The sequence below is a fragment of the Tachyglossus aculeatus genome, chromosome 6 (genome assembly GCF_015852505.1).
Source record: "Tachyglossus aculeatus isolate mTacAcu1 chromosome 6, mTacAcu1.pri, whole genome shotgun sequence".
NCBI lineage: Eukaryota > Metazoa > Chordata > Mammalia > Monotremata > Tachyglossidae > Tachyglossus > Tachyglossus aculeatus.
The window spans coordinates 25,442,748-25,469,136 of NC_052071.1; the positions used below are offsets into that span (position 1 = coordinate 25,442,748).

General features: G+C 40.0%; 1 protein-coding gene across 1 annotated transcript in view; it reads left to right on the forward strand.

Annotated features, from left to right (window-relative positions):
* The first annotated feature begins 1,300 nt into the window (after positions 1-1,300).
* The window catches only part of FMR1NB (FMR1 neighbor), a 40,966-nt gene continuing 15,877 nt past the window's right edge, over positions 1,301-26,389 (forward strand). The window contains exons 1-2 of the mRNA XM_038748625.1: positions 1,301-1,455; positions 24,458-24,568. Coding sequence (XP_038604553.1) covers positions 1,401-1,455; positions 24,458-24,568 — 166 coding nt within the window. The 5' untranslated portion in view covers positions 1,301-1,400. The remainder of the gene's footprint in view (positions 1,456-24,457; positions 24,569-26,389) is intronic.

The following is a 26,389-nucleotide window of genomic DNA, read 5'->3' on the forward strand; positions in this document are numbered from 1 at the left end:
ATTATTATTATTATTAAATACCGAGATTAACAGTGCTTGGCACGTGGGAAGCGCCTAACCAATGCCATCATTATCATTATTATTATTAAACGCCAACATTAACAGTGGTTGGTACATAGTGAGCGCTTAACAGATGACATTATTATTATTAAATACCAACATTAACAGTGCTTGGAACGTAGGAAGCGCTTAACCAATGCCATCATTATCATTATTATGATTAAATGCCAACATTAACAGTGGTTGGTACATAGTAAGCGCTTAGATGACATTATTATTATTCTTATTCTTAAATACCAACATTAACAGTGCTTGGCACATAGGAAGCGCTTAACCAATGCCATCATTATCATTATTATTATTAAACGCCAACATTAACAGTGGTTGGTATATAGTGAGCGCTTAACAGATGACATTATTATTAACATTATTAAATACCAACATTAACAGTGGTTGGTACATAGTGAGTGCTTAACAGATGACATTATTATTATTATTCTTAAATACCGACATTAACAGTGCTTGGCATGTACGAAGCGCTTAACCAATGCCATCATTATCATTATTATTATTAAACGCCAACATTAACAGTGGTTGGGACATAGTGAGCGCTTAACAGATGACATTATTATTATTATTATTCTGAAATACCGACATTAACAGTGCTTGCAAGGCACGTAGGAAGCGCTTAACGGTCACCAACATTAACAGTGCGGGGCACATAGGAAGCGCTTCAGACACGCCCTGATTCCCCTGATTCTCAGGCGCTTAGTCCAGTGCTGTGCACACAATAAGCGCCCAATAAATGGGATGGATTTGATGATGATGATGATGATCCCTTCAAGGCCCTGCTGAGAGCTCCCCTCCTCCAGGAGGCCTTCCCAGACTGAGCCCCTTCCTTCCTCTCCCCCTCGTCCCCCTCTCCATCCCCCCCATCTTACCTCCTTCCCCTCCCCACAGCACCTGTATATATGTTTGTACAGATTTATTACTCTATTTATTTTACTTGTACATATCTATTCTACTGATTTTATTTTGTTAGTATGTTTGGTTTTGTTCTCTGTCTCCCCCTTTTAGACCGTGAGCCCACTGATGGGTAGGGACTGCCTCTATATGTTGCCAATTTGGACTTCCCAAGCGCTTAGGACAGTGCTCTGCACATAGTAAGCGCTCAATAAATACGATTGATGATGATGATGATGGAGCTTGCAGCCAGGCTGGAGGCCCCCCCGGGGGTTGGGGGTCTGGACGGCTGTTGGGGGGCCGGCGGAGGGGGCGGAATGCCCGGCCACTGTGACGCCCCTGGGCCCGGTGGGCACACACACGGTGGGCACACACACGGTAGACACACACACACGGTGGACACACACACCGGTGGACACACACACGGCAGGACCGGCATGGGCCCAGCGGCCGGCTGGGCCCTGTGGATGCTGTGCTCTGGCCTCCTTCCAGGTAAGAGAAGAACCCCCCCACCCCCCCCCAACTTCCCACCGACACCCCCTTCTCACTCAGTGCTTGGCACATTAACAAATGCCAGCGTCATCATCATCATTATTATTAAATACCAACATTAACAGTGCTTGGTACATAGGAAGCGCTTAACAAGTGCCATTATCATTACTGTTACATACCACAACATTAACAGTGCTTGGCACATAGGGACTGTCTCTATATGTTGCCAGTTTGTACTTCCCAAGCGCTTAGTACAGTGCTCTGCACATAGTAAGTGCTCAATAAATACGATTGATGATGATGATGAAGTGGCATTATTATTACTGTTACATACCACAACATTAACAGTGCTTGGTACATAGGAAGCGCTTAACAAGTGCCATTATCGTTACTGTTACATACCACAACATTAACAGTGCTTGGAACATAGGAAGCGCTTAGCAAGTGCCATTATTATTACTGTTACATACCATGACATTAACAGTGCTTGGCACATAGGAAGCACTTAAGAAATGCCATCATCATTATTATTATTAAATACCAACATTAACAGTGCTTGGTACATAGGAAGCGCTGAACAAGTGCCATTATTATTATTGTTACATACCACAACATTAACAGTGCTTGGCACATAGGAAGCGCTTAAGAAATGCCATCATCACCATCATTATTATTATTAAATACCAACATTAACAGTGCTTGGTACATAGGAAGCGCTTAACAAGTGCCATTATTATTAGTTACATACCACAACATTAACAGTGCTTGGTACATAGGAAGCGCTTAACAAGTGCCATTATCGTTACTGTTACATACCACAACATTAACAGTGCTTGGTACATAGGAAGCGCTTAACAAGTGCCATTATCGTTACTGTTACATACCACAACATTAACAGTGCTTGGAACATAGGAAGCACTTAAGAAATGACATCATCATTATTATTATTTAATACAACATTAACAGTGCTTGGTACATAGGAAGCGCTTAACAAGTGCCATTATTATTACTGTTACATACCACAACATTAACAGTGCTTGGCACACAGGAAGCCCTTAAGAAATGCCATCATCATCATCATTATTATTATTAAATACCAACATTAACAGTGCTTGGTACATAGGAAGCACTTAACAAGTGCCATTATCGTCACTGTTACATACCACAACATTAACAGTGCTTGGAACATAGGAAGCGCTTAACAAGTGCCATTATTATTAGTTACATACCACAACATTAACAGTGCTTGGCACATAGGAAGCACTTAAGAAATGCCATCATCATTATTATTATTAAATACCAACATTAACAGTGCTTGGTACATAGGAAGCGCTGAACAAGTGCCATTATTATTATTGTTACATACCACAACATTAACAGTGCTTGGCACATAGGAAGCGCTTAAGAAATGCCATCATCACCATCATTATTATTATTAAATACCAACATTAACAGTGCTTGGTACATAGGAAGCGCTTAACAAGTGCCATTATTATTAGTTACATACCACAACATTAACAGTGCTTGGTACATAGGAAGCGCTTAACAAGTGCCATTATCGTTACTGTTACATACCACAACATTAACAGTGCTTGGTACATAGGAAGCGCTTAACAAGTGCCATTATCGTTACTGTTACATACCACAACATTAACAGTGCTTGGAACATAGGAAGCACTTAAGAAATGACATCATCATTATTATTATTTAATACAACATTAACAGTGCTTGGTACATAGGAAGCGCTTAACAAGTGCCATTATTATTACTGTTACATACCACAACATTAACAGTGCTTGGTACATAGGAAGCGCTGAACAAGTGCCATTATTATTACTGTTACATACCACAACATTAACAGTGCTTGGCACATAGGAAGCGCTTAAGAAATGCCATCATCACCATCATTATTATTATTAAATACCAACATTAACAGTGCTTGGTACATAGGAAGCGCTTATCAAGTGCCATTATCATTATTGTTACATACCACAACATTAACAGTGCTTGGCACATAGGAAGCGCTTAACAAGTGCCATTATTATTACTGTTACATACCACAACGTTAACAGTGCTTGGCACACAGGAAGCACTTAAGAAATGCCATCATCATAATCGTTATTATTATTAAATACCAACATTAACAGTGCTTGGTACATAGGAAGCACTTAACAAGTGCCATTGTTATTACTGTTACATACCACAACATTAACAGTGCTTGGCGCACAGGAAGAACTTAAGAAATGCCATCATCATCATCATTATTATTATTAAATACCAGCATTAACAGTGCTTGGTACATAGGAAGCACTTAAGTGCCATTATTATTATTGTTACATACCACAACATTAACAGTGTTTGGCACATAGGAAGCACTTAAGAAATGCCATCATCATCATCATTATTATTATTATTAAATACCAGCATTAACAGTGCTTGGTACATAGGAAGCGCTTAACAACTGCCATTATTGTTACTATTAAATACCACAACATTAACAGTGCTTGGCACATAGGAAGCACTTAACAAATGCCATCATCTTCATTATTATTATTAAATACAACATTAACAGTGGTTGGTACATATGAAGCACTTAAGTGCCATTGTTATTACTATTAAATACCACAACATTAACAGTGCTTTGTACATAGTAGGTGCTTAACAAATGCCATCATCATTATTATTATTAAATACCAACATTAACAGTGCTTGGGACATAGGAAACGCTTAACAAGTGCCATTATTATTACTGTTTACATACCACAACATTAACAGTGCTTGGCACATAGGAAGCACTTAATAAATGCCATCATCATCATCATTATTATTATTAAATACCAACATTAACAGTGCTTGGTACATAGGAAGCGCTTAACAAGTGCCATTATTATTATTGTTACATACCACAACATTAACAGTGCTTGGCACATAGGAAGCACTTAAGAAATGCCATCATCATTATTATTATTTAATACCAACATTAAAAGTGCTTGGTACATAGGAAGCGCTTAACAAGTGCTATTATTATTACTGTTACGTACCACAACATTAACAGTGCTTGGAACATAGGAAGTGCTTAACAAGTGCCATTATTATTACTGTTACGTACCACAACATTAACAGTGCTTGGCACATAGGAAGCACTTAAGAAATGCCATCATCACCATCATTATTATTATTAAATACCAACATTAACAGTGCTTGGTACATAGGAAGCGCTTAACAAGTGCCATTATTATTATTGTTACATACCACAACATTAACAGTGCTTGGCACATAGGAAGCACTTAAGAAATGCCATCATCATCATCGTTATTATTATTAAATACCAACATTAACAGTGCTTGGTACATAGGGAGCACTTAACAAGTGCCATTATTATTATTGTTACATACCATAACATTAACAGTGCTTGGCACATAGGAAGTACTTAAGAAATGCCATCATCACCATCATTATTATTATTAAATACCAACATTAACAGTGCTTGGTACATAGGAAGCGCTGAACAAGTGCCATTATTATTACTGTTACATACCACAACATTAACAGTGCTTGGCACATAGGAAGCACTTAAGAAATGCCATCATCATCATCATTATTATTAAATACCAACATTAACAGTGCTTGGTACATAGGAAGCACTTAACAAGTGCCATTATTATTATTGTTACATACCACAACATTAACAGTGCTTGGCACATAGGAAGCACTTAAGAAATGCCATCATCATCATCGTTATTATTATTAAATACCAACATTAACAGTGCTTGGTACATAGGGAGCACTTAACAAGTGCCATTATTATTATTGTTACATACCATACCATTAACAGTGCTTGGCACATAGGAAGTATTTAAGAAATGCCATCATCATCATCATTATTATTATTAAATACCAGCATTAACAGTGCTTGGTACATAGGAAGCGCTTAACAACTGCCATTATTGTTACCATTAAATACCACAACATTAACAGTGCTTTGTACATAGGAAGCGCTTAACAAATGCCATCATCATCATTATTATTATTAAATACAACATTAACAGTGGTTGGTACATACGAAGCACTTAAATGCCATTGTTATTACTATTAAATACCACAACATTAACAGTGCTTTGTACATAGTAAGTGCTTAACAAATGCCATCATCATCATTATTATTAAATACCAACATTAACAATGCTTGGTACATAGGAAGCGCTTAACAAGTGCCATTATTATTACTGTTACATACCACAACTTTAACAGTGCTTGGCACATAGGAAGCACTTAAGAAATGCCATCATCATCATCATTATTATTATTAAATACCAACATTAACAGTGCTTGGTACATAGGAAGTGCTTAACAAGTGCGATTATTATTACTGTTACATACCACAACATTAACAGTGCTTGGCACATAGGAAGCACTTAAGAAATGCCATCATCATTATTATTATTAAATACCAACATTAATAGTGCTTGGTACATAGGAAGCGCTTAACAAGTGCCATTATTATTACTGTTACATACCACAACATTAACAATGCTTGGCCCATAGGAAGCACTTAAGAAATGTCATCATCATCATCATCATCATTATTATTATTAAATACCAACATTAACAGTGCTTGGTACATAGGAAGCACTTAAGTGCCATTATTGTTACTATTAAATACCACAACATTAACAGTGCTTTGTACATAGTAAGTGCTTAACAAATGCCATCATCATGATTATTATTAAATACCAACATTAACAGTGCTTTGTACATAGGAAGCGCTTAACAAGTTCCATTATTATTACTATTAAGTACCACAACATTAACAGTGCTTGGCACATAGGAAGCACTTAAGAAATGCCATCATCATCATCATTATTATTATTAAATACCACCATTAACAGTGCTTGGTACATAGCGAGCACTTAACAAGTGCCATTATTATTATTGTTACATACCACAACATTAACAGTGCTTGGCACATAGGAAACACTTAAGAAATGCCATCATCATCATCATTATTATTATTATTAAATACCAACATTAACAGTGCTTGGTACATAGGAAGCGCTCAACAAGTGCTATTATTATTACTGTTACATACCACAACATTAACAGTGCTTGGAACATAGGAAGCGCTTAACAAGTGCCATTATTATTACTATTAAATACCACAACATTAACAGTGCTTGGCACATAGGAAGCACTTAAGAAATGCCATCATCATCATCATTATTATTATTAAATACCAACATTAACAGTGCTTGGTACATAGGAAGCGCTTAACAAGTTCCATTATTATTACTATTAAGTACCACAACATTAACAGTGCTTGGCACATAGGAAGCACTTAAGAAATGCCATCATCATCATCATTATTATTATTAAATACCGACATTAACAGTGCTTGGTATATAGGAAGCGCTTAACAAGTGCCATTATCATTATTGTTACATACCACAGCATTAACAGTGCTTGGAACATAGGAAGCACTTAACAAGTGCCATTATTATTATTGTTACATACCACAACATTAACAGTGCTTGGCACATAGGAAGCACTTAAGAAATGCCATCATCATCATCATTATTATTAAATACCAGCATTAACAGTGCTTGGTACATAGGAAGCGCTTAACAACTGCCATTATTGTTACTATTAAATACCACAACATTAACAGTGCTTGGCACATAGGAAGTGCTTAACAAATGCCATCATCATCATTATTATTATTAAATACAACATTAACAGTGGTTGGTACATACGAAGCACTTAAGTGCCATTGTTATTACTATTAAATACCACAACATTAACAGTGCTTTGTACATAGTAAGTGCTTAACAAATGCCATCATCATTATTATTATTAAATACCAACATTAACAGTGCTTGGTACATAGGAAGCACTTAACAAGTGCCATTATTATTACTGTTACATACCACAACATTAACAGTGCTTGGCACATAGGAAGCACTTAAGAAGTGCCATCATCATCATCATCATTATTATTATTAAGTACCAACATTAACAGTGCTTGGTACATAGGAAGCGCTTAACAAGTACCATTATTATTATTGTTACATACCAAAACATGAACAGTGCTTGGCACATAGGAAGCACTTTAGAAATGGCATCATCATCGTCATTATTATTATTAAATACCAGCATTAATAGTGCTTGGTACATAGGAAGCGCTTAACAACTGCCATTATTGTTACTATTAAATACCACAACATTAACAGTGCTTGGCACATAGGAAGCGCTTAACAAATGCCATCATCATCATTATTATTATTAAATACAACATTAACGGTTGGTACATAGGAAGCACTTAACCAGTGCCATTGTTATTATTAAATACCAACATTAGCAGTGCTTGGTACATAGGAAGCGCTTAACAAGTACCATTATTATTACTATTAAATACCACAACATTACCAGTGCTTGGGACATAGGAAGTGCTTAACAAATGCCATCATCATCATCATTATTATTATTATTAAATACCAACATTAACAGTGCTTGGTACATAGGAAGCGCTTAACAAGTGCCATTGTTATTACTATTAAATACCACAACATTAACAGTGCTTTGTACATAGTAAGTGCTTAACAAATGCCATCGTCATCATTATTATTATTAAATACAACATTAACAGTGGTTGGTACATAGGAAGCGCTTAACGAGTGCCATTATTGTTACTATTAAATACCACAACATTAACAGTGCCTAGCACATAGGAAGCGCTTAAGAAATGCCATTATAATAATTATTATTAAATACCAACATTAACAGGCTTGGTACATAGGAAGTGCTTAACAAGTGCCATTATTATTACTATTAAATACCACAACATTAACAGTGCTTGGCACATAGGAAGCGCTTAAGAAATGCCATTATTATTACTATTAAATACCAACATTAACAGTGATTGGCACATAGTAAGCGCTTAAATGCCATCACCATCATTGGGAGTCAGAGGCTTGGGAGTTAGAGGTCATTAGTTCTAATCCCGGCTCCACCACTTACGAGCTGTGTGACTTTGGGGAAGTCACTTCACTTCTCTGGGCCTCGGTTACCTCATCTGGAAAATGGGGATGAAGACTGTGAGCCCACTGTGTGACTTCGGGCAAGTCACTTCACTTTTCTGGGCCTCAGTTACCTCATCTAGAAAATGGGGATGAAGACTGTGAGCCTGCTGTGTGATTTTGGGCAAGTCACTTAACTTCTCTGGGCCTCAGTTACCTCATCTGGAAAATGGGGATGAAGACTGTGAGCCCGCTGTGTGACTTTGGGCAAGTCACTTCACTTCTCTGAGCCTCGGTTCCCTCATCTGTAAAATGGGGATGAAGACTGTGAGCCCGCTGTGTGACTTTGGGCAAGTCACTTCACTTCTCTGGGCCTCAGTTACTTCATCTGGAAAATGGGGATGAAGACTGTGAGCCCGCTGTGGGACTTTGGGCAAGTCACTTCACTTCTCTGGGCCTCAGTTACCTCATCTGTAAAATGGGGATGAAGACTGTGAGCCCACTGTGTGACTTTTGGGCAAGTCACTTCACTTCTCTGGGCCTCAGTTACGTTTTCTGTAAAATGGGGATTAAGACTGTGCGCCCGCTGTGTGACTTTGGGCAAATCACTTCACTTCTCTGGGCCTCAGTTACCTCATCTGTAAAATGGGGATTAAGACTGTAAGCCCTCTGTGTGACTTTGGGCAAGTCACTTAACTTCTCTGGGCCTCAGTTACCTCATCTGGAAAATGGGGATGAAGACTGTGAGCCCGCTGTGTGACTTTGGACCAGTCACTTCACTTCTCTGGGCCTCAGTTACCTCATCTGTAAAATGGGGATGAAGACTGTGAGCCTGCTGTGGGACTTTGGGCAAGTCACTTCACTTCTCTGGGACTCAGTTACCTCATCTGGAAAGTGGGGATGAAGACTGTGAGCCCGCTGTGGGACTTTGGGCAAGTCACTTCACTTCTCTGGGACTCAGTTACCTCATCTGTAAAATGGGGATGAAGACTGTGAGCCCACTGTGTGACTTTGGGCCAGTCACTTCACTTCTCTAGGCCTCAGTTACCTCATCTCATTATCATCAATCGTATTATTGAGCGCTTACTGTGTGCAGAGCACTGTACGAAGCGCTTGGGAAGTACAAGTTGGCAACATATAGAGACGGTCCCTACCCAACAGTGGGCTCATCTGTAAAATGGGGATTAAGACTGAGCAGGCTGTGTGACTTTTGGGCAAGTCACTTCACTTCTCTGGGCCTCAGTTACCTTGTCTGTAAAATGGGGATTAAGCCTTTGAGCCCGCTGTGTGACTTTGGGCAAGTCACTTCACTTCTCTGGGCCTCAGTTACCTCATCTGGAAAATGAGGATTAAGACTGTAAACCCTCTGTGTGACTTTGGGCAAGTCACTTCACTTCTCTGGGCTTCAGTTACCTCATCTGGAAAATGGGGATTAAGACTGTGAGCCCGCTGTGTGACTTTGGTTAAGCCACTTCACTTCTCTGCGCCTCAGTTCCCTCACCTGTAAAATGGGCATGAAGACTGTGAGCCCCACGTGGGACAACCTGATCACCTTGTCACCTCCCCAGCGCTTAGAACAGTGCTTCGCACATAGTAAGCGCTTAATAAATGCCATCATTATTATTACAAGTCGTCAACATAGAGAGATGGTCCCTACCCAGCAACGGGCCCACAGTCTAGAAGGGAAGCAGCGTGGCTCCGTGGAAAGAGCCCGGGCTTGGGAGTCAGAGGTCATGGGTTCAAATCCCCGCTCCGCCCATTGTCAGCTGTGTCACTTTGGGCAAGGCACTTCACTTCTCTGGGCCTCAGTTCCCTCATCTGGAAAATGGGGACTAAGACTGGGCCCCACGTGGGACAACCTGATCACTTTATACCTCCCCAGTGCTGTGCACATAGTAAGCGCTTAACAAATGCCATCATTAGTATTAGAAGGGGGAGACAGACAACAAAAAACACGTGAGCCCACTGTTGGGTAGGGACTGTCTCTATATGTTGCCAATTTGTACTTCCCGAGCGCTTAGTACAGTGCTCTGCACACAGTAAGCGCTCAATAAATACGATTGATGATGATGTAGACAGGTGACAAAACACGTAGACAGGTGTCTCAAAGGAAAAGAAAAAAACCACTCCGAATTCCAAAATGCCACCCACCCTTGGAGGCAGGCTGGTTGCTGTTTTTGTTTCTTCTTCTTCTTCATGGCGTTGGTAAAACATTTATTTACGTGCCAAGCTACTTTCTCAGCACTGGGGTAGATGATGATGATTGTTAAGCGCTTACTTAGGTGCGAAGCACTGTCCTAAGCGCTGGAGTAGCTATAATGATAGTGGTGGTATTTGTTAAACGCTTACTATGATTGTTAAGCGCTTACTAGGTGCGAAGCACTGTCCTAAGCGCTGGAGTAGATAGAATAATAGTGGTGGTATTTGTTAAACGCTTACTATGATTGTTAAGCGCTTACTAGGTGCAGAGCACTGTTCTAAGCGCTGGAGTAGATATAATAATAGTGATGGTATTTGTTAAACGCTTCCTATTATTGTTAAGCGCTTATTAGGTACGAAGCACTGTTCTAAGCGCTGGAGTAGATGTAATGATAGTGGTGGTATTTGTTAAACGCTTACTATGATTGTTAAGCGCTTACTAGGTGCGGAGCACTGTCCTAAGCGCTGGAGTAGATATAATAATAGTGGTGGTATTTGTTAAACGCTTACTATGATTGTTAAGCGCTTATTAGGTACGAAGCACTGTTCTAAGCGCTGGAGTAGATGTAATGATAGTGGTGGTATTTGTTAAACGCTTACTATGATTGTTAAGCGCTTACTAGGTGCGGAGCACTGTCCTAAGCGCTGGAGTAGATATAATGATAGTGGTGGTATTTGTTAAATGCTTACTATGATTGTTAAGCGCTTATTAGGTGCGAAGCACTGTCCTAAGCGCTGGAGTAGATATAATGATAGTGGTGGTATTTGTTAAACGCTTACTATGATTGTTAAGCGCTTACTAGGTGCGGAGCACTGTCCTAAGCGCTGGAGTAGCTATAATAATAGTGGTGGTATTTGTTAAACGCTTACTATGATTGTTAAGCGCTTACTAGGTGCGAAGCACTGTCCTAAGCGCTGGAGTAGCTATAATAATAGTGGTGGTATTTGTTAAACGCTTACTATGATTGTTAAGCGCTTACTAGGTGCAAAGCACTGTTCTAAGCGCTGGAGTAGATATAATAATAGTGGTGGTATTTGTTAAACGCTTACTATGATTGTTAAGCGCTTACTAGGTGCAAAGCACTGTCCTAAGCGCTGGAGTAGATATAATAATCATCATCATCATCAATCGTATTTATTGAGCGCTTACTGTATGCAGAACACTGTACTAAGCGCTTGGGAAGTACAAATTGGCAACATATAGAGACAGTCCCTACCCAACAGTAGGCTCACAGTCTAAAAGGGGGAGACAGAGAACAAAACCAAACATACTAACAAAATAAAATAAATAGAATAGATATGTACAGGTAAAATAAATGAATAAATAAATAGAGTAATAAATATGTACAAACACGCTTACTATGATTGTTAAGCGCTTACTAGGTGCAAAGCACTGTCCTAAGCGCTGGAGTAGATATAATGATAGTGGTGGTATTTGTTAAACGCCTACTATGATTGTTAAGCGCTTACTAGGTGCGAAGCACTGTCCTAAGCGCTGGAGTAGCTATAATAATAGTGGTGGTATTTGTTAAACGCTTACTATGATCGTTTGGTATTTGTTAAACGCTTACTAGGTGCGGAGCACTGTTCTAAGCGCTGGAGTAGATATAATATTAGTGGTGGTATTTGTTAAACGCCGACTATGCTTGTTAAGCGTTTACTAGGTGCGGAGCACTGTTCTAAGCTCTGGAGTAGATATAATGATAGTGGTGGTATTTGTTAAACGCTTACTATGTGCTAAGCGCTGGGGTAGCTACAAGGTAATCAGGTTGTCCCACGTGGGGCTCACAGTCTTAACACGGGAGTTATCATCAATCAATCGTATTTATTGAGCGCTTACTGTGTGCAGAGCACTGTACTAAGCGCTTGGGAAGTAACATAAGTTATTCAGAGGTTTTGCTCTGTGCATGGGCACTTTATACTAAAATTCTCTCTCTAATAATAATAATAACTAGGGTGTGTGTTAGGCGCTTACTATGTGCCAGGCACTGTTCTAAGCGCTGGGGCAGATACAAGTTTAGCAGGTGGGATTCACAGTCTTAACACGGGAGTTAATCAGAGGTTTTACTCTGTGGTTGGGCACTTTATACCAAAATATTCTCTCTCTCTAATAATAACTAGGGTGTGTATTAGGCGCTTATTATGTTCCAGGCACTGTCCTAAAAGCTGGGGTGGATAAAAGTTTAGCAGGTGCGACACTGCCCTGTCCCACGTGGGACTCATGGTCTTAACATGGGAGTTGTTCGGACGTTTTACTCTGTGCATGGGCACTTTATACCGAAATTCTCTCTCTAATAATCATCATCATCATCATCAATCGTATTTATTGAGCGCTTACTGTGTGCAGAGCACTGTACTAAGCGCTTGGGAAGTACAAATTGGCAACATATAGAGGCAGTCCCTACCCAACAGTGGGCTCACAGTCTAAAAGGGGGAGACAGAGAACAAGACCAAACATACTAACAAAATAAAATAAATAGGATAGATATGTACAAGTAAAATAAATAAATAGAGTAACAAATATGTACAAACATATATACATATATACAGGTGCAGTGGGGAAGGGAAGGAGGTAAGATGGGGGGATGGAGAGGGGGACGAGGGGGAGAGGAAGGAAGGGGCTCAGTCTGGGAAGGCCTCCTGGAGGAGGGGAGCTCTCAGCAGGGTGTGTGTTAGGTGCTTACTAAGTGCCAGGCACTGTTCTAAGCGTTGGGGTAAATAAAGTACCAAACTTTATACTGTGGTATAAAGTGCCAAAACTATCTCCCTAATAATAATAATAATAATAAGTAGGGTATGCGTTAGGCGCTTACTATGTGCCAGTCACTGTTCTAAGCGCTGGGGAAATAAAAGTTTAGCAGGTGGGACTCACAGTCTTAACACGGGAGTTATTCGGATATTGTACTCTGTGGATGGGCGCCTTTTACCAAAATTATCTAATAATTCATTCATTCAATCGTAATTATTGAGCGCTTACTGTGTGCAGAGCATTGTACTAAGCGCCTGCAACTGGGGTATGTGTTAGGTGCTTACTATGTGCCAGGCACTGTTCTAAGCGCTGGGGTGGATGAAAGTCTATCAGGTGGGACACAGCCCTTGTCCCACGTGGGTCTCAGTCTTAACACGGGAGTTATTTGTGGATTTTACTCTGTGGATGGGCATTTTATATCAAAATTCTCCGTAGTAATAATAATAACTAGGGTGTGCGTTAAGCGTTTACTATGTGCTAAGCGCTGGAGTAGATAAAAGTTTATCAGATGGGGCCCAGTCCCTGCCCCACGTGGGGCTCACGGTCTTAACATGGGAATTATTCGGATATTTTACTCTGTGGATGGGCGCTTTTTACCAAAATTATCTCTCTAATCATTCATTCGTTCAATCGTAATTATTGAGCGCTTACTGTGTGCAGAGCACTGTACTAAGCGCTTGCACCTGGGGTATGTGTTAGGTGCTTACTATGTGCCAGGCACTGTTCTAAGCGCTGGGGTGGATGAAAGTTTATCAGGTGGGACACAGCCCTTGTCCCACGTGGGTCTCAGTCTTAACACGGGAGTTATTTGTGCATTTTACTCTGTGGATGGGCATTTTATATCAAAATTCTCTGCAGTAATAATAATAACTAGGGTGTGCGTTAAGCGTTTACTATGTGCTAAGCGCTGGAGTAGATAAAAGTTTATCAGATGGGGCCCAGTCCCTGCCCCACGTGGGGCTCACAGTCTTAACATGGGAATTATTCGGATATTTTACTCTGTGGATGGGCGCTTGTTACCAAAATTATCTCTCTAGTAATTCAGTCATTCAATCGTAATTATTGAGTGCTTACTGTGTGCAGAGCACTGGACTAAGTGCCTGCAACTGGGGTATGTGTTAGGTGCTTACTATGTGCCAGGCACTGTTCTAAGCGCCGGGGTGGATGAAAGTTTATCAGGTGGGACACAGTCCTTGTCCCACGTGGGTCTCAGTCTTAACACGGGAGTTATTCGTGGACTTTACTCTGTGGATGGGCATTTTATACCAAAATTCTCCGTAGTAGTAATAATAACTAGGGTGTGCGTTAAGCGTTTACTATGTGCTAAGCGCTGGAGTAGATAAAAGTTTAGCAGGTGGGACACAGTCTTAACACGGGAGTTATTCGGATATTTTACTCTGTGGATGGGCGCTTTTTACCAAAATTATCTAATAATTCATTCATTCAATCGTAATTATTGAGCGCTTACTGTGTGCAGAGCACTGTACTAAGCCCTTGCAACTGGGGTATGTGTTAGGTGCTTACTATGTGCCAGGCACTGTTCTAAGCGCTGGGGTGGATGAAAGTTTATCAGGTGGGACACAGTCCTTGTCCCACGTGGGTCTCAGTCTTAACACGGGAGTTATTTGTGGATTTTACTCTGTGGATGGGCATTTTATACCAAAATTCTCTGTAGTAATAATAATAACTAGGGTGTGCATTAAGCGCTTACTATGTGCTAAGCGCTGGAGTAGATAAAAGTTTATCAGATGGGGCCCAGTCCCTGCCCCACGTGGGGCTCACAGTCTTAACATGGGAATTATTCGGATATTTTACTCTGTGGATGGGCGCTTTTTACCAAAATTATCTCTCTAGTAATTCATTCATTCAATCGTAATAATTGAGCGCTTACTGTGTGCAGAGCACTGTACTAAGCGCCTGCAACTGGGGTATGTGTTAGGTGCTTACTATGTGCCAGGAACTGTTCTAAGCGCAGGGGTGGATGAAAGTTTATCAGGTGGGATACAGTCCTTGTCCCACGTGGGTCTCAGTCTCAACACGGGAGTTATTCGTGGATTTTACTCTGTGGATGGGCATTTTATACCAAAATTTTCTGCAATAATAATAACTAGGGTGTGCGTTAAGCGCTTACTATGTGCCAAGCACTGGGGCCAAGCGCTGCGATAGATAAAAGTTTAGCAGATGGGGCCCAGTCCCTGCCCTACATGGGGCTCACAGTCTTAACATGGGAATTATTCGGAGATTTTACTCTGTGGATGGGCACTTTATACCCAAATTATCCGTCTAATAATCAATCACTCAATCAATCGTATTTATTGAGCGCTTACTGTGTGCAGAGCACTGTACTAAGCGCTTGGGAAGTACAAGGTGACAACATATCGAGACAGTCCCTACCCAACAGTGGGCTCACTGTCTAAAAGGGGGAGACAGAGAACAAAACCAAACATACTTACAAAATAAAATAAATAGAATAGGTATGTACAAGTAAAATAAATAGAGTAATAAATACGTACAAACATATATACATATATACAGGTGCTGTGGGGAAGGGAAGGATAAATAGAGTAATAAATATGTACAAACATATATACATATATACAGGTGCTGTGGGGAAGGGAAGGAGGTAAGATGGGGGGATGGAGAGGGGGACGAGGAGGAGAGGAAGGAAGGGGCTCAGTCTGGGAAGGCCTCCTGGAGGAGGTGAGCTCTCAGTAGGGCCTTGAAGGGAATAATAACTGGGGTATGTGTTAGGCGCTTACGATGTGCCAATCACTGTTCTAAGCGCTGGGGTGGATGCCAGCAAATTGGATCGGACACAGCCCCTTGGACCACGTGGGGCTCGCAGGCTTAACCCCCATTTTACCGATGAGGGAACTGAGGCCCAGTGAAGTGACTTGCCCAAAGTCACACCACCAACAAGTGGGGCAGCCGGTATTAGAAGCCATGATCTTCTCTGACAAAACTGCTGCAAGTAGGTAATTTGGAATATTACACATACACACACAGACGTTTTTACCTGGATTGTTTTCCCTCCATCCCTATGCACGGCTGGGCTATGAATTATTCATTTTGCTGCCCCCTTACCTTTTATCTTAAACCAGTTTTAGCGCCCGCTGGCTCGGCACGTTATTTATTTATTTTTTCCAAGGTCTATCTTCTGTCCTTCTAGTGCCCCATTTTACAGCCCCACTGTAGGCAAGATGAGGTGGAAAAAAGGGTTTCTGAAAGAGTAAAATGCCCTCCTTTTTGGCCTAAATGCATAGCTGTAAACCTGTAAACTCAAACAGGCAGCCAGCCTGGTGCCAAGCAATGAGGAGCAGTGCAGAGAAGAAGCCCTGACTGGCTTGAAAATGCATGTTCTTTCCCAAGTGCTTAAAAATGAATTCATTGTAATTTCTCTTGAAATGCACTTCCAGCTACTTTTCCTAGAGGTATAAAAATCAAGCGGTGCATTACCATGGAAGATCAAAGCTGCACAGTCAGCTTCCTGCTGATTTTTGTGAGACTTGTAGTCTGATAATATCTTGCTGCTTCTTGTGGAATCACAGGATCAATCAATCAATCAGTCATATTTATTGAGCGCTTACAGTATGCAAAGCACTGTACTAAGCGCTTGGGAAGTACAAGTCGGCCACACATAGAGACAGTCCCTACCCAACAGCAGGCTCACAGTCTAGAAGGGGGAGACAGAGAACAAAACCAAACATACTTACAAAATAAAATAAATAGAATAGATATGTACAAGTAAGATAAATAAATAAATAGAGTAATAAATATGTCCAAACGTATTTAACATATTTAACAAGGATGGGGAGAGAATGAGGAAATATTCCCTTGGGAAATTTTGCAAGGAATACCAAAACACGAAGCTTCCTTCACCCTGGGAAAGGAACCTTAGGAGAGACAATTAAGAACCATAACTTTCTTCCTGAATTTAAAATATTGTTTTTCTAAACTCTTTTAAACCAAGTGGAGAGACAATTAAGAACTATAACCTTCTTTCTGGATTTAAAATATTGTTTTTTCTAAACTCTTTTTAACCAAGTGGAGAGACAATTAAGAACTATAACCTTCTTCCTGAATTTAAAATATTGTTTTTTCTAAACTCTTTTAAACCAAGTGGAGAGACAAGAACTATAACCTTCTTCCTGAATTTAAAATATTGTTTTTTCTAAACTCTTTTAAACCAAGTGGAGACAATTAAGAACTATAACCTTCTTCCTGAATTTAAAATATTGTTTTTCTAAACTCTTTGAAAGCAAGTGGAGAGACACTTAAGAACTATATCCTTCTTCCTGAATTTAAAATATTGTTTTTTCTAAACTCTTTTAAACCAAGTGGAGAGACACTTAAGAACTATATCCTTCTTCCTGAATTTAAAATATTGTTTTTTCTAAACTCTTTTAAACCAAGTGGAGAGACACTTAAGAACTATAACCTTCTTCCTGAACTTAAAATATTGTTTTTCTAAACTCTTTTAAACTGTGACAAAAATAGTTAAGAAACCACCTGAAAATTAAGGTAGACCATACTTAATGGTATACATTGACTACAGTTGATAAACCTCATAACAAGGTGTTTCCTAGACTGGACTGTGTTAATACCATATAATAATAATGGCATTTATTAAGCGCTTACTATGTGCAAAGCACTGTTCTAAGCACTGGGGAGGTTACAGGGTGATCAGGTTGTCCCACATGGGGCTGACAGTCTTAATCCCCATTTTACAGATGAGGTAACTGAGGTACTGAGAAGTTAAGCGACTTGCCCAAAGTCACACAGCTGACAGTTGGCGGAGCCAGGATTTGAACCCATGACCTCTGACTCCAAAGCCCGTGCTAGACAAGTGGTGGAGATGGGATAAGAATCCAGGTCCCATATCTGATTTTCCTGAGCATTTCCTAAGAGAATAAAATTATTAATGATTTTACAATGAGCTATCGGATTTTCCTAAGCATTTCCTAAGAGAATAAAATTATTAATGATTTTACAATGAGCTACTGTATTTGGAGATAGTAGCGTTGCCAGCCGTGGTCCCTGTTTGAGGAAGGGTATTAAAATACTTAAATTATCCTGACAGTGAGGAATTATTCATATAGCACTTTTAAAATGAGCTCATGTGTTCTATGTTCCAAGATATTTGTAAAATTAATATTGTGAAGTAACATGGCCTTGGGAAATGATGTTGTTTGCTTATTTTATTTCTGAAGTATTTTTCTACATAAAGTTATTTTTTTGGGATAGTTCCCCTGGCACTGGATTTATTTTTATTTCCCCTTTTTTGACCTTCTTCATTCTGTGCTCTTTTTTAAATGAGATAGCAATAAAGTTTTCAAGGGGAGTGTTTATGATATATTTTTACATGTGATTGTAATGTTTTCCTACTAATTTCTAAAGTTAGAATTGATGATATATTTTTAGGCACCTTATTTCACTCAACCTGTTTTCCAGCCTATGGCAAGACATTTTTTTTTTTTCCAAGTATTTGTTTTTTTAAATACACTCTGGTTTCCTGTTACTATTTTAGCAATATTTAGAATTCTTGAAAGGAGAGAGGAATGTCTCTTTGCCTCATATAAATATGCCAGATTTTCCTTTATGTTTTTACATTCTATGTTTTATAACACAACCTTAAATTATATTCTTGGCTATTTTTCCTGTAACTCTTCTAAAGTTCAGAAATCTTTGATTCCTGGAATCACTCAGAACTCATTTGTTAAGGAGGATTCAACACTGGCCGTCTTCCAGTACTCTGCGGTGGATAAATCTTTTAATGATAAATTATGCATTTTTTTCCTTAGTAGGTCATCTTTTCTTTCACCAATTCAGTTGAAACTCTGTACTATCTCTGTGTAGAATCTGACTTCTTTAGTTCCATGGCCACCGTGTTTTCTCATGCTGGCTCATCTTTATTACTTTGACATTTTAATTGCCCAGAAATTGCTTCGCTTATTAAATGAATTCATAATTGTATTACCTAGTTTTATAAGGTTCATATTTTTCCAAGAGCATTATAACTGAGCATTTTGTGTATATATACACAGCTGTTTGTATATTAAGAAAATCTGCCTATTCCGGCACTTAGCTCCATGCTTGGCTCATGGTGTTAAATAAATACCAATCAATCAATCAATCAATCAATCGTATTTATTGAGCGCTTACTGTTTGCAGAGCACTGTTCTATTAAATACCAATAATAATAATAGTAACAATCTACTATGCTGACTTGTCTAGTGATTGACCGAAAGTCATTTAACAAGCTTGATCCAAGTGTAGAAGATTCTGATTCACGTTGTGTATAACCACCTATGTTTCTCCTGCAATAAAGATTCTATTAAAGTCTACATTTACAGAAAAAGCCTGTAAATTTTCAACCACCAATTGTAAATGGTGTATGCAGAGCACTGTACTAAGCGCATGGGAAGTACAAGTTGGCAACATATAGAGACGGTCCCTACCCAACAGTGGGCTCACAATCTAGTCTAATATATATATGTTATATATATATAGAGAGAGATATGTATATGTATAGTCATTCATTCAATTGTATTTATTGAGCGCTTACTGTCTGCAGAGCACTGTATTAAGCGCCTGGGAAGTACAAGTTGGCAACATATAAAGACGGATATGTTTGTACATATTTATCACTCACTCTATTTTATTTGTACATATTCTATTTATTTTATTTTGTTAATATGTTTTGTTTGGCTGTCTGTCTCCCCCTTCTAGACTGTGAGCCCGCTGTTGGGTAGGGACCGTCTCTATATGTTGCCAACTCGTACTTCCCAGGCGCTTAGTGCAGTGCTCTGCACACAGTAAGCGCTCAGTAAATACGATCGAATGAATGAAAGTCACTTCACTTCTCCGGGCCTCAGTTCCCTCATCTGTGAAATGGGGATGAAGACTGTGAGCCCCCCGTGGGACAACCTGATCACCTTGTAACCTCCCCAACGCTTACAAGAGTGCTTTGCACATAGTAAGCGCTTAATAAATGCCATCCTTATTATTATTATATTATTATTATATTGTATTATATTATTATTATTATTATATAGAGACAGATATGTTTGTACATATTTATCACTCTATTTTACTTGTACGTATTTATTCTATTTTATTTTGTTAATATGTTTTGTTTTGTTGTCTGTCCCCCCTTCTAGACAGTGAGCCCGCTGTTGGGTAGGGACCGTCTCTATATGTTGCCAAGTTGAACTTACCAAGCGCTTAGTACAGTGCTCTGCACACAGTAAGCGCTCCATAAATACGATTGAATGAATGAAAGTCACTTCATGTCTCTGGGCCTCAGTTCCCTCATCTGTGAAATGGGGATGAAGTCCGTGAGCCCCCCATGGGACAACCTGATCACCTTGTAACCTCTCCAGCGCTTAGAACAGTGCTTTGCACATAGTAATCAATCAATCAATCAATCATATTTATTGAGCACTTACTGTGTGCAGAGCACTGTACTAAGGCCCTTGGGAAGTACAAGCTGGCAACATATAGAGACAGTCCCTACCCAACAGTGGGCTAACAGTCTAGAAGGGGGAGACAGAAAACAAAACCAAACATACTAACAAAATAAAATAAATACAATAGATAGGTACCAGTAAAATAAATAAATAGAATAATAAATATGTACAAACATATATACATATATACAGGTGCTGTGGGGAAGGGAAGGAGGTAAGATGCGGGGGATGGAGAGGGGGACGAGGGGAAGAGGAAGTGCCATTAGTATTATTATTATTATTAAATCCCTTGAATTTGGCATGGCCTAATTCATGGAAACTAAATCTGTTTTGGATTGGCAGTGGCAGGATTGGAGCTCAAGTTTGCGCCACGGAAAACAACCGCGTATACGGGCTCTGGGCATCCTAGGATCTTTCAGTAACATGTCCCTCAGGGCTGTGGGTGTATTGTGAGCCATCATATCGGTGGATATGTTTCCCGTCGGCGTCAATGTAATTTGTTAGTTTCTGTTCCAGAACCAGCTACAACATGATGACCGGGTCCTGCAGGTTACCCCAAATTTCCCTGAAGAACCCTCTCTCTTCACCCTTTCCTCTCCCTTATTTTTCTGACAGCCTCCTTTTATGACTCTCTTGCCCCCTGGGTCTCAAATGCCATCCTTAACCTCACAGCTCCTCATACCTCACCAGTATATATATATTTTTTTTTTGGCCGGGTGGCAGAGATGTGGAAATCAGTGAAATGTGCAGGGCCACTTTCAAACCATGCATCATGGCTGTTGCCAGAAGAAGACAAGGCCTCCCTCCCAGTTGTTGGACTCCAAAGTCTCAGCCCCGCTTCCTTGCCTCATTTCAATCCCGTAGTGCCCATTCATTCATTCAATCGTATTTATTGAGCGCTTACTGTGTGCAGAGCACTGTAGTAAGCGCTTGGGAAGTACAAGTCGGCAACATTTAGAGACGGTCCCTATCCAACAACGGGCTCACAGTCTAGAAGGGGGAGACAGACAAGACAAAACATGTGGACAGGTGTCAAGTCATCAAAATAAATACAAATAAAGACAAGACATGTGGACAGGTGTCAAGTCATCAAAATAAATACTAATAAAGCTAGATGCACATCATGAATAAAATAATTAGAACAGTAAATATGTACAAGTAAAATAGAGTAATATGTACAAACATATATGCATATATAATAATAATAATGATAGGCTCCATGGATTCTGTTGTCCTTCCCTCCTCAGCCCCCAACCTCCTCACACCCCTCTGTCCCTTCCTTCCTTCCCTCCCCACTCCTAAAGCTTGGAGATGAACCATTCTTACCTTCACAGTGACTTGTGCTGGTTGTTAATAGCAAAAACTTAAGAAATGTCATCATTATTAATACAGACTGGCCCAAACTGAGAAGGTGACATTTTAATAGTACCACTTTAATAAGATGCTGCTGTTACTGTTTTTCTTTTTTTTTTTTTAATTAAAATGAGGGGCTGAGGGTGGGAATAATGATAATGCTAATAATTTTGGTATTTGTCAAGCGCTTACTGTGTGCCAGACGCTTTTAGACTGTGAGCCCACTGTTGGGTAGGGACTGTCTCTATATGTTGCCAGCTTGTACTTCCCAAGCGCTTAGTCCAGTGCTCTGCACACAGTAAGCACTCAATAAATACGATTGATGATGATGATGACTGTCTCTATATGTTGCCATCTTGTATTTCCCAAGTGCTTAGGACAGTGCTCTGCACACAGTAAGCGCTCAATAAATATGATTGATTGATTGATTGATTACCCAATGGGGGCAAGCCCAGGAAAACTGTCCTTCGGGAGCAGCGTGACCTATTGGAATGAGCACGAGCCTGGGAGTTAGAGTTATAATCCCAGCTCTGCCACATGATTTCCTGACACCTTGGGCAAGTGACTAAACTTCTCCATACCTCAGTTTCCTCATTCGTAAGGGGTTTCACTCCCCCTTCGATAGTGAGCCCCATGTGGGATGTGGGGAGAGGGAGAGGAGTCTGGGATGTGAGGGGGAATGGATGTCTGGCACTTCAAGGAAGTCACTTCTTTGGTCTTCGGTGTACTCATTTGTAAAATGAGGATTCAATACCCTTTATCCCTCCTACACAGACCATGAGCCCCATGTGGGACAGGGACAGTGTCCAACTTGATTATCTAGTATCTACCCCAACTCTGGGTATAGAATTTGGCACACAGAGTTCTTAACAAATATTATTGCTATGGATATTATTGGTTATTGAGGATTTTATTATCATAAAATAAAATATCATTATATTATAATATTAAAATATTAATATTAATAGTAATAGTAAATATTAGTATTACTATAAAATATTATTATTAAAATATTATTATGTTAAAATCTTATCATATTACTGAGCTCCTTCCTTCCTCTCCCCCTCGTCCCCTTCTCCATCCCCCCATCTTACCTCCTTCCCTTTCCCACAGCACCTGTATATATGTATATATGTTTGTACATATTTATTACTCTATTTATTTATCTATTTATTTTACTTGTATATATCTATTCCATTTATTTTATTTTGTTAGTATGTTTGGTTTTGTTCTCTGTCTCCCCCTTTTAGACTGTGAGCCCACTATTGGGTAGGGACTGTCTCTATATGTTGCCAAATTGTACTTCCCAAGTGCTTAGCAAAGTGCTCTGCACACAGTAAGCGCTCAATAAATACGATTGATGATGATGATTTTATTATCTGACTGCCCTCTGTCTCTTTGCTCTGTCTTTCCCTTTTATGTTTTTTTCTATCTTATTTTGGACCACTGATCCTGCCCCCGTGTTTCCGCCCACTGGCATTGTGTCTGTAGAAATCAGTAGAAATAATTTTAGGTACCAATTTCACCTCCTTTCATTATTTCAAATAATATTAAATCCTTACTACATGACAAGCACTGTACTAAGAGCTGTGAGAGCTGCTAGGTAATCCTATTTAGATGGTCATTGCACAAGTAATTTACCAGTAATTTCTGAAAATTTTAATGGGTGGCCCACTTGGGAATGTATAACTACGGAAGCAGCTTCGAGGAATGAGTGTTGCGTGCCTATCCTATTGGATTCCAGTAATGCATAAAGGTAAATGTGATATTACCCTTTTGCCCTTGAAGCCTGACTTTCAAGTTAAAGGTTAAGGCAGGCGGTCAGATAGGTGGCTTACGTATTATATAGAACCTGATTTTTAATTAGAGCCGATCTAATTGTGCAATTGTCAATTAATTGTTCTCTTTTAAAGCAGCAAATTCATTTCAAAGAAATCCATTTTTATGTGAGCAGTAGCTAATTTTAGTCTACAGTCAATAGATTTGGAAATATCTCTTAATATAGTTTATTACTATAATACACTGCTCCGTAGACTACTGAAAAGTAATAAAAGTAAAATGTAATTAAACAAAACATTTTAAATCTGGTAGCTATTAGTAGATCCTCTGTAATCATTTTAAATGTCCTCATAAGGAAAGGTAACTACGATTAAACTGTCATCAAAAGTAATAAATACTTTATGTATAGGGGTAATAACCTAATTCTTGTGAGCTTTCAGGTTCTACATCATCAACTGAGCATACTTTAAGAAGCAATGAGGAAGATGTTGAAGAACCTGTTAAACCGTTGGATGGTACAGTGGCTTTATTCGATTTCTTCAATCCCACAAGTAAGTTTTCATTTCAGATCTTCACAGATTTTAGGGAAAATCATGGCAAGAGGGGTTGTTGGAAACATGGAAGTGGCCTTGCTCATTCTATTAATTGTCTCCATTTAGCCTCAGGGATGCCATTCATTAACTAGGTTGAGTTTGGTAAAATTGAACTGTCAGCCATCTTCAGAACTCACTGAATGCTTCTGATGTGTCATGGTCATGGATGAGAGCAGATGTTTCTTTCATCTGAAGTTCTCCTTTCATCTCATATTTTGGGATCTTATATTGAAATGAGAATTGTTCACTATTGCTGCACTTGCTGTTTGGGCAGCAACTTATGCTCTTTCAGGTAGTCAGCACATACAGTTATGGTACTTGTTAAGGGCTTCTTCTGTGCCAAGCACTATACTAAGCACTGGGGTAGATACAAGATAATCAGGATTTATTCATTCATTCAATCAATTAATCAATCGTATTTATTGAGCGCTTACTGTGTGCAGAGCACTGTACTAAGTGCTTGGGAAGTACAAGTTGGCAACATATAGAGACAGTCCCTACCCAACAGTGGGCTCACAGTCTAGAAGGGGGGAGACAGACAAAACAAAACATATGGACAGGTGTCAATTCAATCGTATTTATTGAGCGCTTACTGTGTGCTTACACTGTAAAAAGCGCTTGGGAAGTACAAGTTGTCAACGTATAGAGACGGTCCCTACCCAACAACGGGCTCACAGTCTAGAAGGGGGGAGACAGACAACAAAATAAGACATATGGACAGGTGTCAAGTCATCAGAATAAATAGAAATAAAGCTAGATGGACATCAGTAACAAAATAAATAGAATAGTAAATATGTACAAGTAAAATAAATGGAGTAATAAATCTGTACAGGCATATATACAGGTGCTGTGGGGAGGGGAAGGAGGTAGGGTGGAGGGATGGGGAGGAGGAGAGGAAGAAGGGGGCTCAGTTTGGGATGGACTCAGGATGGACACAGTTCCTTGCTCCTGCCATCCCAGCGGGAAAGGGGCCTAGTTCTTGTTATTTTTGGTTGTGCTGCTAGATATTTTAGGTGTAGAGTAAATTCCTTGTTCTGGTGTGGAAAGTCAGGGGCCAGAACCAATCTGGCGGGGCTTAGGAAGAGGAGCCACAGACTTTGGAGCAAGACCCAGCATCGGCTAGCTGGAAGGCCCTACTCCCTGTGACCAAATCTCTTATCTGCTCTTCTGTTTCTCTGTGTGCCTCCCACCCCAGAAATAATCTCCGCAATTATTGTGTTCTAAATATCCCCAACCCCTGCACCTCTGTCATTTGACTGATTCTTTGGAATCTCCAGTGGCTACCAATCAATCTGCGCATCAGGCAGAAACTCCTCACCCTGGGCTTCAAGGCTGTCCATCACCTCGCCCCCTCCTACCTCACCTCCCTTCTCTCCTTCTGCAGCCCAGCCCACACCCTCCACTCCTCTGCCGCTAATCTCCTCACCGTGCCTCGTTCTCGCCTGTCCCACCGTCGACCCCCGGCCCACATCATCCCCCTGGCCTGGAATGCCCTCCCTCTGCCCATCTACCAAGCTAGCTCTCTTCCACCCTTCAAGGCCCTACTGAGAGCTCACCTCCTCCAGGAGGCCTTCCCAGACTGAGCCCCCTCCTTCCTCTCCCCCTCATCCCCCTCTCCACCCCCAGCGTCTTACCACTTCCCTTCCCGACAGCACCTGTATATATGTATATATGTTTGTACATATTTATTACTCTATTTATTTATTTTACTTGTACATATCTATTCTATTTATTTTATTTTGTTAATATGTTTGGTTTTGTTCTCTGTCTCCCCCTTCT